Source organism: Cetorhinus maximus, chromosome 13, assembly GCF_964194155.1.
Source record: "Cetorhinus maximus chromosome 13, sCetMax3.hap1.1, whole genome shotgun sequence".
NCBI classification, from domain to species: Eukaryota; Metazoa; Chordata; class Chondrichthyes; order Lamniformes; family Cetorhinidae; genus Cetorhinus; species Cetorhinus maximus.
In genome coordinates, this window is record NC_135891.1 from 64,173,189 (window position 1) to 64,189,603 (window position 16,415).

At 43.7% G+C, this 16,415-nt stretch overlaps 1 protein-coding gene across 3 annotated transcripts in view; it reads right to left on the bottom strand.

The window, feature by feature from the left end:
• Nucleotides 1–13,584, bottom strand: part of LOC144689202 (protein TMEPAI-like) — an 80,280-nt gene extending 66,696 nt beyond the window's left edge. For 2 of the 3 annotated variants that reach the window (XM_078556314.1, XM_078556313.1), the window contains exon 1: nucleotides 13,154–13,584. In XM_078556314.1, coding sequence (XP_078412440.1) covers nucleotides 13,154–13,256 — 103 coding nt within the window. In that variant the 5' untranslated portion in view covers nucleotides 13,257–13,584. Of the gene's footprint in view, nucleotides 1–11,837; nucleotides 11,881–13,153 lie in introns of all 3 variants that reach the window. The other variant, XM_078556315.1, reaches the window with a different exon arrangement.
• Nucleotides 13,585–16,415: the final 2,831 nt, after the last annotated feature.

A 16,415-nucleotide genomic window follows, 5' to 3' on the forward strand; every position in this document is an offset into this window, starting at 1 on the left:
AAGCAGTTTATAGCCAATGAAGTGCTTTTTGAAATGTAATCACTGTTGTAGAAAAAAACAGCTAATTTGCTCTCAGTAAACTCCCACAAACAGCGATATGATAGTGACCAGATAACCTGTTCCTTCATGTTGATTGAGGGATAAATATTGGTCAGGAAACTGGGGAGAACTGCCTTGTTTTCCTTCAAAATAGTGCCATGGGATCTTGTACATTCAACCCCAGCAGACGAGATGGGACTTCGGTTTAATGCCTCTCCTGAGAGGCAGCATCTCTGAGTGCAGCACTCCCTCAGTACTGCACAGGAGTGTCAGCCTTGATTTTTGTACTCTTATGATTCAGAGGCAAGTGTGTTACCAACTGAGCCCCTTTTGAGAACATATTTCAAGATTTCTACTCCCACTTGTGTGACAAAGTGCTTCCCAACTTCCCTCCTGGCTCCAATTTTGAGATTATCCGCCCTCGTTCTCAATTTCCCCAGCAGGGGAAATAGTTTCTCAATATCCAACCGACTGAATCCATTTAACATTTTTAGCAGTCCAATCAGGTTACCCCATCAAACCTCTATACTCAAGCTGTTTAAGCAACCGGTCTTCATAAATTTAACCCTCCAAGCCCTGGTATCATTCAGTTTCAAGCCCCACTTTATATTTACTGGATTACCCACACCATCCTCACCCTCACCCCACCACCCCCCCATAACATTACAGGCATCAGCTGGAGCCTGATCACCACATACCAGCAGCCCAGAGCACAGATGGTCTAGAGATGGGAAGATGGTGTGCAATGTGAATGAGATTTCCTCAGCATCATACGCCACTTTGGTTTCATTTGTCAAAAGACCCAGTGTCGAGCCGAGTGTCAGTGCATACTCGGTGAGACAGTGTCAGTGCATACAGTGAGACAGTAAGAAACTATTTCCTCTGTTGGGCCATTCAGCAGTGGTGGCAGAAAGCATTTCTAAGAAGCAGTAACCTGGATCTTCTCTGCCCCAAGATGAGTCATTTGAAAGTTTCAAAACTGAGATTTTTTTTTAATTCATTGGATGTGGGCATCGCTGACTAGGCCAACATTTACTGCCCATCCCTAATTGCCCTTATTCAGAGGGCATTTAAGAACCAACCACATTGCTGTGGGGTTTGGAGTCACATGTAGGTCAGACCAGGTAAGGACAGTAGATTTCCTTCCCGAAAGGACATTAGTGAACCAGATCAATCCACAATGGTCATCATCAGACTTTTAATTCCAGATTTTTACCAAATTCAAATTCCATCATCTGCCGTGACGAGATTCGAACCCGGGTCCCCAGAGCGTTACCCTGGGTCTCTGAATTACTAGTCCAGAGACAATACCACAATGCCATCACCTCCCTGTTGACAAATTTTTTTGTTGAGCATGCATATAGTGTGTGTCAGAAACAAGGTGGGTAAATGGTGTTTAGATACAGATCACTGGTTATTTAATTGAATGTCAGAATAGGCTCGAGGGGCTAAAAAGAATGTAGGACTCAGAGACCAAAGTAAAAAGATAAGGAGACGCAAACAAACAAAAGCCCCAAAAAGAGAGCCATACTACATGCTGGCACTTCCAGCAATTCTGGGTGCGTATGTATGCGGGATGAGGATGGGAGAAGGGGGAGAAAAATGATTGATCAAAGTGAGAATAATTGAATGCTTCTTACTTCTGCAGTGCTTTTGTAACATTCATGAACAGAAGGCATTATCTGCTGATATCTTCAACTCCTGCTTGATTTTTCAACATTATAATCTGCACCGTTTCAAACCTCCAGATGAGTGTGTACAAGACAGCTGTCTGAGCTCTCCCAGACAGACTGTACAGCTTGCTTAAAGCCCAGACAGTGTGCACTGCGCATACCACATAGATTGTGCGTGAGAGGGTGAGTGCACGAGATAAAAAAAATACAAATTACAACTACCATACAAAAAAATACCAGCTGATGCATGAACGATCTGACCAAGGAAGGAACCAGCTGTCTTCCTCACATTGTGCTGCCACTTGCAGACAGCGTATTTAGGGGCACAACAGCTCATCCAATACAGACAGGATAACTCTCAGCAACAGCTCCAAATTTCATTTCCAATGAGTAGTTTTAACTCTTACTGCCACAGTGCTGAGATTGCCTGGTGTCATTGGATTTATGCAGCACATCGATTCCAATATTATTTGGGCTAGGGGTGGGGAGAAAGAGGGCAGGGAGGATAGAGGAGAAAATTCACTTAACGCCAACACAACTACAGCAGCTACCATTTATATAGCACCTTTAAATTTAGTAAAACCAATCCCAAGAAGGTCTGCAGAAATATTAACAGACAAAATTTGGCACCAGGCCACATTAGGACACCTGAGCAAAGGCTTGGTTTAACAGGCAGGTTTTAAGGAGTGCGGAGGGGAAAGAGGTAGAGAGGTGGAGTGATTTAGGGAGGAATTCCAGAGCTTAGGGCTCAGACATTTGAAGGCATGGCCACCGATGGCGGAGCAATGGAAATTGGCCATGTTCCAAGAGGCCAGAATTGGAGGAGTGCAGAGGTCTTGGAGGGCTGTAGGGTTGGAGGGGATTACAGAGAAAGAGAGGGGCAATACAGCATCATAATAATTCAAACTGCTCCCACGACTAAGGCACAGAAGCAGGTTATGGATTTGTGGAGGAGGCACTGAAGGAAAATTTGGAGAGAGTGGGGGAAGAGAGGGTAACTAAACCCATGCCAAACATGTTTAGAAGTGTCCCCCTCTGCATGGTTTTAACCATGATCTTCAGTCACGGTTCTGTACCCATTGGTAAGGCTACACAGTTCAAATCTGCACTCTCCAGGAACAACTTCTAGAAAGCCTCTAGTATTGTGCTGTCGAGTTTCTTGCCATTGTTTGGGTCGGCACAGACCAAAACTTTGACACTTCCCCCCCCCATCACTCCACTGAAATCCCAGCAAAAACAGTGCAAGGTGTTGTCCAATAAAATTCACTGACTAACCATAGGAGCGAATATGGTGATACCATTTTGCCCACATGCACCAATTTTAGTTGCACTCAATTCAAATAAATGTACTTCAGGTGTGTATGTTTACTTAAACAGACTCCTTTATGTCCTTGGTTACCGAATGTTAGCCAATCAAAAAAAAAAACACTTGCACACTCTTCCTTTCATCTTATCATTTTACCTAGGCACACATGGTTTGAAGTTCATGTTCAAGCACTGCGTGAATATGGGTTTTGAGATCACATGCCCAAACGTGCCAATTTCTCATCTTTCCGATTTACTAAGTCAGAAAACCAAATAGCCAACGTCTTGACTCCCAATGTCTAATGGCAAATGCATTGGGTGGTGCTAGTGTAAAAGCAACCTGAAGTCTTGGCCACCGATCACATGAAGTTTGCAGCTGCCTCTAACAACTAAGCGACTTTATCAAAAAGCAGTACAAACCTGTTTAGCTACAAAGAGCACCAGGCATGATGTACACAATGTCAGACACAGCAAATTAATGTAATCCCTCTTTCAACCCCCACACTACAGTTGTTCAGGGAACCAAGAGCTGTGTGGTTCAGAGAGGTCAAGTCCTTTAAAGGAGCCCGAACTGCACAGATTCCCTCCAGACTCATCAGCTTTTATAAAGTAAAAGCTTCAGCTCTCAATTAGTGCAGGCAAGTGAATTAAAAGATGCAGGTATCATCAGCCAAACCACCAATAGACATTGATTACAGCATGGTGGGGCAGGTCAAGGAAGAGGAGAATGGGAGTAGATAGGGAGTGTTCCTATCTACAAATGTAGTTTGTACCTGTTTTTGAGAACTACTCTGTGTTCCCACTGAGGTTTACACAACAAACGCCATCATGGTTTAATGGGTACAAAACCATTATTCCTCCTGAAGAATGTGGAATAAAAGAAAACTCAGCATGGCTATCACCTACAGGGTAAGTTCTAAAAAAAACAAACCCATTGTTTTAAAATTTTCAAATAAATGTACAAGCACCAGTTTCCAGAATACCATTATAGTCACAGGGATTAACTTTCTGCAGGATTGAGATTAGAGTTTTAAAAAAATACATGGTTTTTACTTTGCAGATCTTGCTTTCAGAAACAGTTATTAACCATTCATTACCAACAATACAAAGCAGGTTACCTCAAACAGGTCTACTGATACCACGTGCAAGACGACAGCCAAATTGTCCCTTCAAAACTCCCATCCGTTCTTTCCCATCTCTTCTGAAAGGTTAACTCTTGCCGGGCTGTGTGGTTCCACAGCTTCCAGAAACTTGCTCAAATGGCCAGCCTTATGATTTTTATCGTCTGGTCTTGCATATAAAGCCATTTCACCATAGTGGGCAGCTCTCTTGCACTGCCCCTTAATCTGGGTATCCTTCCAAACAACTCCAGCAAGGTTCATAGTAACCAGACCCACAAACCTAGCTGAAAATACACCTCCTCACCACAATTGTAGCACCTACAAAATCCTGCCCTGTCCTAGATCAGCTAACTAAGCAAAGACTAGGGGCAGAACCTTCTATTTTGTATTTCACTATTACACTGGGTGACGCTTACACTCTCAGTATCTTCTATTCTGATTCAAACCGTTACAAAAGGTCCCTAGCATCACAGATGCCAGTCTTCAGCCAATTCAACTCACTCCATGTGATATCAAGAAGCGGCTCAAGACACTGGATAGAACAAGGGCTGTGGGGCCTGATACCTAACAAGCTGTAGTAATGAAGACTTGTGCTCCAGAGCTAGCCTTGCCCATAGCCAAACTGTTTCAGTGCAGCTATAACACTGGCATCTACCTGACAACGTGGAAAGCCGGCCAGGTATGTTCTGTCCACAAAATGCAGGACAAATCTGGCCAATTTACACATCCTCTCGATCATCAGCAAAGTGATGGGAAAGGTCACTGACAGTACTATCATCAAGTGGCACTAATTCAGTAATAACCCACTCAACGAAGCTCGCTTGGGTTTCACCTGGGGTACTCGGCTCCTGATCTCATTACTGCCTTGGTCTAAAGTGCTGAATTCCAGAGGCGAGGCGAGTGCGCTGCCCTTGACATCAAGGCAGCATTTGACTGCGTATGACATCCAGGAGCCCTAGCAAAACTGGAGTCAATGGGAATCAGGGGGAAACTCTCAGACAGTTGGGAGTCATACCTAGCACAAAGGGAGATGATTGTGGTTATTGGAGATCAATCACCTCAGCCCCAGATATCACTGCAGGAGTTCTTCAGGGTAGTGTCCTAGGCCAAACCATCTTCAGCTGCTTCATCAATGACCTTCCCTCCAACACAAGGTCAGAAGTAGGGATTTTCACTGATGAATGCGAAGTGTTCAGTACCATTCGCGACTCCTCAGACATTGAAGTAGCCCATGCGCATATGCGGCAAGACCTGGACAACATTCAGGCTTGGTTTGACATGTGGCACAAAATGTTATTTGCCACACAAGTGCCAGGCAATGACCATCTCCAATAAGAGAGAATCTAACCATCTCCCCATGACATTCAACAGTATTACCATCACTGAATCCCCCACGATCAATATCCTGGGGGTTACCATTAACCAGAAACTGAATGGAATCAGCCATATAAATATTGTGGCTACAAGAGCAGGTCAGAGGCTGGGAATTCTGCAGAGAATAACTCAACTCCTGACTCACCAAAGCCTGTCCACCATCTGTACATAAGCCAGGAGTGTAATGGAATACACGTGCTTCTAACACACTAAGTTCAATACCATCCAGGACAAAGCAGCCTGCTTGATTGCCACCCCATCCACCACCTTCAACATTCATTCCCTCCATCACCGATGCACAGTGAAAGCATTTCCCACCTAAAAATACAAGGTAGCAGGCACATGGGAACACCACCACCTGCAAGTTCCCCTCCAAGCCACACACCATCCTGACTTGAAGCTATATCAACATTCCTTAACTGTCGTTGGGTCAAAATCCTGGAAATCCCTTCCAAACAGCACTTGGGTGTATCTACAACGGTTCAAGGCGGCGGCTCACCACCATCTTCTCAAGGGCAATTAGGGATGGATAATAAATGCTGCCATTGTCAGTGACACTCACATCCCAACAAAGAATTAAAAAACCCCATAATTAACATTAACCAGCCTTTCCACTTCTGTGCATGATAATTTGACCCTAACGTTTGGATGGCTTTGAGATCAGGAAACTTCTAAACAACCCAGCTGAAACAACTGTTCAAAAAGGCAACACTATGGACACTGGCTCTCACCCTACAATTCCACTAGGCTAGGTGCCTCAGTAAATTTGTCAGACATTGCTTAAAAATTACTTTTATATACATCCCACATCAGCAAGTATTTCACCAGTCTGCCTATACTATTGGGTAGAGATGAAGAATCATATTTTACATAGAAAATGTAACATGGAAACACAGTCTCTTTAGCTCAAACTGTTCACATTGGGCATTTCTCCTCCACACGAGCAACATCCTAATCCCATGTGCCCACTATGTTCCCAAACACACACTCTTTCAAACCATCCTTTTAACCTATTTGTAAATATTGACATAGTCCCCACTCCAATCACTAATTCCTGGAGTGCGTTTCACATCCTCATGCCCCTAGCGTGAGAGACATTTCTCCTGTTCTCTGTCCTAAACAAGTCAATAAGTTTAATACGGTGCTACACAGCAATAACTTAAATCTATGCAGCACGTTTAATGTTGTAAAATGTCTCAAGGCACTTCAAAAGTATAAATCAAACAAAATTTGACACTGTCAAATAAGGATTTATCAGCATAAATGGCCAAGAGCTCAGTCAAAGAGGTAGATTTTAAAGGAATGTCTTAAAAGGAGGTAGAGAGGTGAAGAGGTTTAGACAAAGAAGCCTACAATTTAGGGCCTAGGCAGCCAAAGGCATACCCACCACTGTTAGAAAATCAGGGATGTGCAGATATCAGAGAGGTGTGGGGCTGCAGGAGGTTACAGAGATGGGTAGTGGAACGATGGCAAGCGGTTAGGGCCAATCTGTTCCTCTGTGGGCAAATTCAGCAATCTATTCACACAAAATGCATGCTGGGAATACCAAATGTAATCCAACGTGTGGCAGCTTTCGCCTGAGGGTCGTATTTTCCATGTCGTGAAGGGAGGTTCTGATTGTCCATCATTGCTCAGTAGCTTGTAGGCACTATTCAGATTTAGACTGGACTTAGTAAACTGTTTGAAAACAAAAGGAGGATGATAACTGTAAAATCCAGGTTTTGCTATCTCAGGAGCCAAAGCAGATCAGCGAGCACAGGGGTGATCGGTGAAAAGGGACTGGATTCAAGTTAGGACATGGGAAGAGTGATATTTGATCATCTCAAAGCACACCCACACTTATCACTGCCAAGTGAGACCAACAGTTTTTGATACCACTGTTACACAGCTAAGATACTTTTCCCCCCCAAACACAACCCAAGTCTGGAGGAACAAAATCCAGAACTATACTGCTGGCTGCTTCTTGCTGTTTGAACAGACGTTGTTCAGATGCCTCATAAGCCCCTAGCCTTCCTTAAACTGCAGCAATACAGGCCAAAGATTTGCTATTTAATAGCACCTGTACAGATTAAAGATCACACTATATGGTCATGTATCACACAACAGTTATTACATGGGTACTACTCAGTACTTATCAGCAGGTTAGTTGATGAAGAATGAGAAAACACAAGAAATAGGAGGAGTAGACCACATAGCCCACCAAACCTGCTCCACTATTCAATATGATCCTGGCTGATCTTGGGCTTCAACTCCATTTTCCTGCCTGCTTCCCATATCTCTTAATTCCCTGAGACACCAAAAATCTCTCTATCCCAGCTTTAAATGAAGGCTAATAGAAGCTAGTGCAAAACAATATTTTTCCATGATAATGACACCATGCAGAGAAAATTCATCTCTATCCAGCAGCACTATATCCATCCTATCTCCACCTCTTCCAGCAAATACAATGCACCTTAGCATAACTTGTAGTTAAATAGCAATTTTCACATTTATAGCACATCATAAAGCATTTCACAGCCAATGAAATACTTCTGAAGTACAGTCACATAGGCAGCTACGGCAGTTGGCGGAAAGCAAGGTCATGTCATGTCACGTGTATTCTGCCTGAAGGCAGGTCCTATGCTCTGCTGTAGGTCTGCTGATGCTTCATCCCAAGCTGTTTTCTTGGCAGTTTTGTCAGCGGTGGTTTCCATTGCCTTCCACTCTCAGGGGCTGGGCGAGGAGGCAGGTCCCAAAGTCTGCCTCAGCCATAATGGGAATCGAACCTGCACCACTGGCATTATTCTTAACTACACACTAACCATCTAGCCAACTGAGCTAATCAGCTCCCTGGAAATCAAGGTTCCAGCAAAATATCATGAAATAAATTACCAGATAATCTAATGAGGGTGTTGGCTAAGTGGTAAATGCTGGAAAGGACATTGGACAAACTCATGCACATTCTCATCTTTTAAGTCAGAAGATTGCAGCTTCAAGTTCCAGTGCTGCTTGAGCACAGAATCTACGTTGAAACTTCAATGCAACACTGAGGGAGCACAGTACTGTCAGAGATACCATCTTTCTTGTTCAAGTGGTTCAAAGAAAAGCAGTGAATTCACCTAGTGTCCAGGCCAATATTCCTCTGTTACCACGAAGAAAATCTGTAAAGGCCATTCACCTCATTGTTGTTTGTGGGATCTTGCTGTGTGCAAAATGGCTACCACAGTCTTCTAAATAACATGAATGATTGTACTTTAAAAAGTGATTCATTTTATGCAAGAGCCTTTGGATATTTCAGAGCTGGTATTAGATGTAAAATAAATACAAGTTTTTTTCCCCTTTTTCTCTGCTTCAATACCAGAGTTGGCATGACACGAACAGAGGCCCATACTGGTTTGATCTGCAACCCTTGGCCTTAAAGTAGCCTGATGTCAGCATACTGTCTGTGCATATCTTGGCATAACTGGTGTCCAGGGTATAGCGACAGGCAGTAATTAAAGCATCTGAATGGTGCACATGACAGGCAAAGAGTGCCAGCTCTTCCAAAATTGGTGGAAAGCAGAATGGCTTCCACTGGTCTCATTTTGCAGGCGACACAAATTGTCCCATCATTTCCACAGTTCTCTCTGCTCCTTTCACCCAACCCCATTCTCCTCATCCTCTAATCTCTTCCACCCTCTCCATTGCCATTTCCTTCCTCCCTGTCCCACTCCCGCCTTTATCCCCTCTCCCATCATGCCCCCACCCAATCCAGCCTTCTCCAGTCTCTCCCCCTTACTCCTATCGCCTCTGCTCAAAATTATGGGGGGTTTTGACAGTGTAAATAAGGAAAAACTGTTTCCACTGATAGGTGTTTCGATAACCAGAGGGCACAGCTTGAAGATAATTGAAAAGAGAACTACAGGAAAGATATTATTTTTTTACAAAATGCAGCAAGTAATGATGATCTGGAATGCACAGTCTGAAAAACGGATTCAACGGTAATTTTCAAAAAAAGAATCTGATGTATATGTAAAAAGCAGAAATTTACTATGGAGAAAGAGCAGGGCAGAAGGACTAATTGGATAGGCTGGTTCAGAGTCCACTTCCTTTGGTATTGTACAATTTGCTGATAGCACCACATACTAAAATAGGTCTCAGTCATCCCACTGAAGCAGACACTGCAACACTGATTCTTAACCACACAGCAGGTAACTCGCCTTAACTACACATGTACCTTAACCATTACCCCACTGAATAAGTGGGAATAAAGCTCACCAAACTGAACAAATTCCTGAATCCAGTTTAAAATATATCCTGGGAATAATGTTAAATGAAGATCTTTTTAACGCAACAGGCAAGAGTAGAGATTTAGTTGATTTCCATATCCCCAGGCTAATGAGGAGGTGGAAGGGAGTAATAAAAGAGACAAACATGTTTAAAAAGCAGTATCCCTGCACCTGCTTATTATCTAGCCAGCCTTGCTAGGAGGTGCATGTGTGGATTCCAAGTGCGGAAAGGGTTAATAGTCAGTGCAATAGTCCCTGCAGTCAAACAGACTATGCATCGGCACTCATGGTCCATCATCAGACATGCAAACTGGCAAATTGAGTGAGGTACTGGAAGGCTGTCATCCTACTGCTACTGTACACAGGGGAAAGGAAACACTGATTCAGAGACTGAAGGGGAAGAGAAACTTGAGGGAAACAGCACAGCTCTCATTTCCAAACAAACCGTCTCGACCCAGTGGGTCACAGCTTTGCTGCCGGAACATGAGTCTGCTGCCAACCGCTGAGGCTACAGGATGCTAAGACCAGCCATATTGACAGTTACCCCCTATTGCAGTCACTCACTACAACACTACCACTTGGGATGGTACACTAATGAACTGCCTGATACGCATTCTCAGCCATGATTCACGATACAGTTCTCAGTTCTAACAGGGGTAGGAGAGCAGCCAAAACACAGGGTACTAGTCAACCTAAACAGCTCTCACCTCTCTTAATGGTGCCCTTAAAACAGGGTACAATAGAAGGGAAATCAAGGCATGGGACCATCAGATTTTGTCCATAAATTACACACAATTTGCATTCATGAAGATTTTAAACCAAATTTGGAAGGTTTTGCAACACTTATTTTTCATAGCTATACAGTCAGACAATGGTCACATTTTTGCGAAAGCAACTGATTAGTGACTTGCAGATAGGTGATTCGAGCACTGGCACAAAATAAAATTCTAAAACAAAGATACCCCAAACCTGGGAAGACTGCTTTATCCTAAAGCAATAGCTGAATAGAAGAGGGATTTATTGCCCAGGAACACACACATGCACCTGGAGGTACCTTCAGTCAATCACAAATTAAGCAGAGTAAAAAAAAACACTATTCAGCAGAATCTGAAAAGTCTTTCAGGATTCACCTGCCACTGTTAGTCACAATGTCCATTAAAACATCAGCAACCGAAGGGGTATTTGACCACAGAAAACTAGTAGTGTGGAATGAAATGTAATACTGTTGCACCAAAGGTAAATTACAAACCAGATTCCAAAGATTTGATCCGAGAGGGGAAGAGAGGAAGAGAGAGAAGGTCACGCTTCTCTCTTTCGCAACTCAGATACCAAATTTAATAGAGCAAACAAAATCTGCTAGACCGACACAGCAGGCAAGTTGGTAGTGCACCCAAGTATTACCACCACTGTCTAGAATCAGCAAATGGGATTGTCTGCAGAGCATGTATCAGTTTATTCACTATCACCAGCTCTTTGCATTTTATACACAATGTATGGTAATAATAGATCAAAACTAATGGACAGCAGAAATAAAAAAGGAATAAGAACTGCAGATTCAGGACAACACCATACACTAACTAACAGATGTTCAAAAATGAACAATAATTTAAAAAGCCCATGTTAGTCCATGACAAATAAAGTATCTGAATGGCGCATTTTAAGAGAGGGGAAAAAATACACATGATATTTTAATCCGCAACTCTCTCAGGAACATCTGAAGTCTGACAGTTGGATCCTGATTTGAAAAATCCTGGCAGATGGGAAAAATGATGCGCATGAATCGGGATCTGTACATTGTGACAGTGACTGTTAAGAGAACTGAGTAATACTGACCTCACAGTGATGCTGTTTTGACCGAAATACTGAACACTGGACTCTGCTGTAACCTCTGCACCCCAAAACCCTTAATTATATGCCTGGTGGTTGACTGGTTACTCAGACCAGACACAGCTCCTTACATCATACAAAATAATATATGGATTAAGTAAAGAACAGCAGCTGACCCACACAGACTGGCAAGGTAGTGTGTGCTCGCAGTAATCAGGTGGATGGCTGGGATCTGAAAAATCAACACCCACCTCTGCAGGATTAGGTGCATCATCTTCCCAGGAAGCAGTACATCTGACAAGGTGGGGAGAGCACAGGCAGTTTCAGTAAAGTGTCCCTCCGCTCCAAATAAGCAGAGAAGACAACATTTTAAAGTTACATATTAAGCTGATTTTTCAATCTTACTAAGCTGGGGTGGGTGCAAATATAACGTTGGGAAAAAAATGAATTTAAAACATCCAAAAAGACTGATTCATCTTAACATCTCAACTTGAGGGACTTTAATTTTCCCAATAATCCCAGAAGTGTTATGATTTTAATTGGACAGTCTTGTCCTCCTCATTCTAAAATCCAACACTATGTTTGGTCATCATATTGCAACTCTAAGATTACCCAATAGGATTTGTATTTTAACAGAACGCAGGGGCTCTCCAAGTCATTCTTCAGTGGGGTCAGGTCTTAAAAGAGTGACTCACTCCTTTCACCAAACATGAAATCATGCTAACACGATACTGTGAAGAAAGGGCTGAGATTTAAAAGAAAATCAAATCTCTTTAACTTCTTTTTATTTAATTATGAGAAATGCTATATTGTGTCACCGTGTTTTAAATACACTGCATGAAGGGTTATCTGATGGATAGAGTGGGTCTGACTGGACGGACGCCCCTGGTCAAGTGCAGAAAACCAGAAACAGAGATCAAAAGAGGGGAAGCGAGGAGGGTGAAAGGAGAGAACACCTCGACGAAACCGAGCGACACTAGACTGTGAGTCAGTGCTAAGCCGTTGGCTGATTAAACGGTTTTGCAAATAAACTGGTCTCAAAAAGAAAGAAACCGAAAGTGGCCCAAAGCTTTCTGGAAAAGACAGGGCGTTCTCAGAGGAGAGAGGCGGGGGTGGAAAGCAGACGCCTCTTTTTCTAAAGTCAGGGTCTTGGCTGCTTTTTTTATGTGTGGCCTCGAACTTGGCCGAGAGGCGGGGGTTGGTGGAGGCGGCTTGGGGAGCAGATTCCCAAAACCGGCCCCATCGAAAAATCAGGGAGAGAGAGACACACACACAAAATAAAATCAAACAACTAGGGACAGAAAACACAATTTAAATAAAAAAAACCCAACGCAGTACAAACTCTGACAGGATTGAAAACTCCAGGCAGTCTGAAAGCTCGGGAGACGCCGTCTTAATTAGCAACACTGCCAGACAGAATCCACCCCCCAACCCTATAATGGAGGGGTGGAAAGAGTCCCTTTTCATTTGGTACAGATGCCAACAATCACTAGCTTTATTTTTAATCACCAGTAACGTTACCGTAACAAAATGGAACAGTATTTAATAAATTTTTAAGAGTACTCACTGATCTCCATACTCTGGAACAAAGAGCGTTTGCAGTTGCATGTGCAGGAGACATTGGGCTGATTCGTTGCGGCTGTGCTGTTCAGACCCATCAAGTTGTACATTTAATATTTGAGGAGGGAGGGAAGGGGGTAGGGGAAATAAATAAAAAAAAGAGTTAAATAAAAGCAGCCAGGCGCCCCAGGGTGGGAAGAGGAACCTTCGCTGACTGAGTGCTGCTGGCTGAACCCCTTGGAAGAGCGGAAGGAGAGCTGGCTATCTCTCAGATGTGAGAAACCATAATCAAGGAGTGAGTGTTAGTCCGGGCCGGTTCCCCCCTTGTTTTCTCTCTCTCTTGTTGCTCTGCCGGCTCTGGATACACCAAGTGTTACTTTGTGTCCGCTTCTCACTCGATACACTCACACAATCAAGTAGCGCAGCCCTCACACCGCAACCAAACCTCAGCAGCTGCCAATCAACCCGGCCCCGCCCGCCCACCACCTGATTGACCGGCCGGTGCGCCAATCGCTTCACTCCCTTCCCACACTCGCTCGGCCAATAAACGAGGGGGGAAAGCGGTCCTGGAGGCGGGATTTCAGAAGTTCGAGTTCGCCTCTATGACGTCACCGGCCAGACAGGGCTCGACGGGCGAACTTTTCCCTCGTCGGTCCGCCTTTGCTGATTGACATAGTGATGACCAATGAAAAGTTGGCAACTGCTCCTCGGGAGGCGGGGCTGCGTTGAGGATCTAACCAATGGTGACTCAGATAACGGGCGGGGCTAAAGCTATGACATAAGGGGCTGGATTTGATTATTGACGGAGATACTATCCATTAGAAACACAGTCTATGGGGTGTCCCGTATTGTCATTGGATGATGGGGACAGGGTGGGCGGCACGGCTGGAGCGCACACGTGGGTCAGTAGCACTGAGCTAGTGAGCACAGGAAATGGGAGGACAAAAAGGACCTTGAAAGTTTATCCAAAGTCTCTTAAATATATTTCACGTTCAAAAAATGCGGGCTACAAAGACTGTACGGTATTTTATACCTCTTTGACTCATCAGTCAGAAAGGAAACAATGATAAAACTAGCTTCAAATAAATTAATACAAAACCTGAATACCGTGGATGCTGGATATCTGAAAAAAGCCTAAAATGCTGGAAATACTCAGCAGATTTGGCAGCATCTGTGTCGACATTTAGTTCTGTTGAATCGTTAGCTCTGTGTCTCTTCATCGATACTCCTGCTTGGTATTTCCAGCATTTTCTGTTTTTTTTATTTCAAATGCAATTAACCCGGCTGCATAAAATATTGAAGATACAGTCATTCTTTCTAACAATTTGAAATGTTCCAAGTAATTGAACTCTCGCTAAAGCCCGAGTGTTTGCTGAAGCTAAAATAAACAGGCGCACAACACTGCCATCTTTGTGCCTTGGTAATATGGGCCATTTGGAGGACTTTTTTTTAAAAAAAGGATAAACCTAACTTTCAAAAGTTGTCACGGTTTTCAAAAAGCTTAAACTGGATCAATTTCGGGGATAACGCTTCGAGATTTCAATACAGGGCAGGCCAACACGAAGGGAAACAGGATGCAGGAACCTTGATTACATTTTTCCCTCTTGCTCTTGGTGTACACACATCCCTCATTCCTCGTAACGAATCCAAACAAAAAAAGGTTGGGGGAGGGGGAGCGTCTGTGTATTCAGACAGACTTTACAAGGCAATCTGCTCTTGTAAATCGTAACCTTAGTTTGACCCGAAAGTGATACAAACCGAATAGACTCTCCCTCCCCACCTCGTCTGAAAAAATCATCCATTTCCTGATGCAGTAGATGCGATTTGTAAAAATGGAATTTAGGAATATCGTCATAAGAAGTATGAAGATTAATGCAAGTGGCAAAAAGAGCATGAAAGGCTTCGGTGCAAATAACAAAGCCTGATGCGAAATTTCCACTCTGCAGCCCCCCTGTCGACATCCGAGAGTCTTATTATCCGCAAGCTGCATGCAAATCCCATTATATAAACGCGATGTTTTTTAGCGTTAGATCCTCTTACAGCTCCCAGGGAAAGTGTGGTGTGAATCATCTGGAATTGCTGATAGATGAATTTAAAATCTTTCCTCTTCTATTTGTAGGTGATTTCCCCCAGGAGGATTGGGTGAGGAGCTGGTGGGGAAAGAGTGGAGTGGAGCGTTTAGTCTGTTCTTTGTGCTTGGCTGGTCACGGTTTGTCCAGTGGATGGGCTGCCCGCCAACCAGCTGAAGGAAGCCTGTGGCTTTTCTCAGCGATTGTTGTCTGCATTTGCACTTGGACTTAATGCCTGGTGTGTGTCTGCAACTGGGAGTGGATTAGAAAACAAAACAAAAAAAAAAGCAGACAGACATGAACCCTCCCTTTCCAATACAAACAGAACGACTTCCCCCAAATGAATCGAAGCGGTCGGTTCAGCTAGTTCCTCAGGCATCTGATCTATTCCAGTCTGAAGTCTCACACATCTCAGCAACATTAGAACCTTTCTGTCGAGGATCTCCGTGTAGCTCACCATTCTTCCTTCACGATTGCTAATACCCCTTAACAAGCCCCAACTCGATGGTTTCTTGCAGCACTGAAAAAACACGACACTCATTTTTACAGTCCCAGTACCCACGAGGAAGAGCTGAATTCACTATTGCCGCCGTCAAGTAATCGCCTCCACTTTCTCACCTCCCTTTCGACAAGTTCGTTGGCCCTGAGTCATATTGTGGCTGCGGAGAATCGTGGAAAGGGACAGCAAAGGAAGGAGGCCATTCGGTCCATCATGCCCGTGCTGGCTCTTTGAAAGAGCGGTGGAGCTTAGTCCCGCGCTCCCGCTTTTTGTCTGTAACCTTGTCAATTCCTCATCCTTAAGTGCCTGTTCCACTCCCTTTTAAAATTATTTGTGGAATAAGCAGAGCATTCCAGATCTGGACAACTCCCTGTGTGAAATAATTTCTCCTAATCTTCCCACTAGATGTTTTGCCAATGATTCTCTACCTATGATTTCTAGCTATTGACCCACTCACCAGAGGGAATGGTTTTCTCATTTTGAAAAATTCTATTAAGTTACCTCTTGACGTCCTCTCTTCCAAGGAGAACAGGCTTAATTTTGTCAAGCTCTCCTCATAACTAATGCCCCTCATCTCTGGTCTCTCTGCACACTCATGCTTTTCAAATCTATGCTGTTTCCATGTTAGTCCTCCCAAAGTGCATCAGTAAAGCTTATCACACATTCGAGCTCCATCAACCATGCCCTCGCCCATTTCCTAA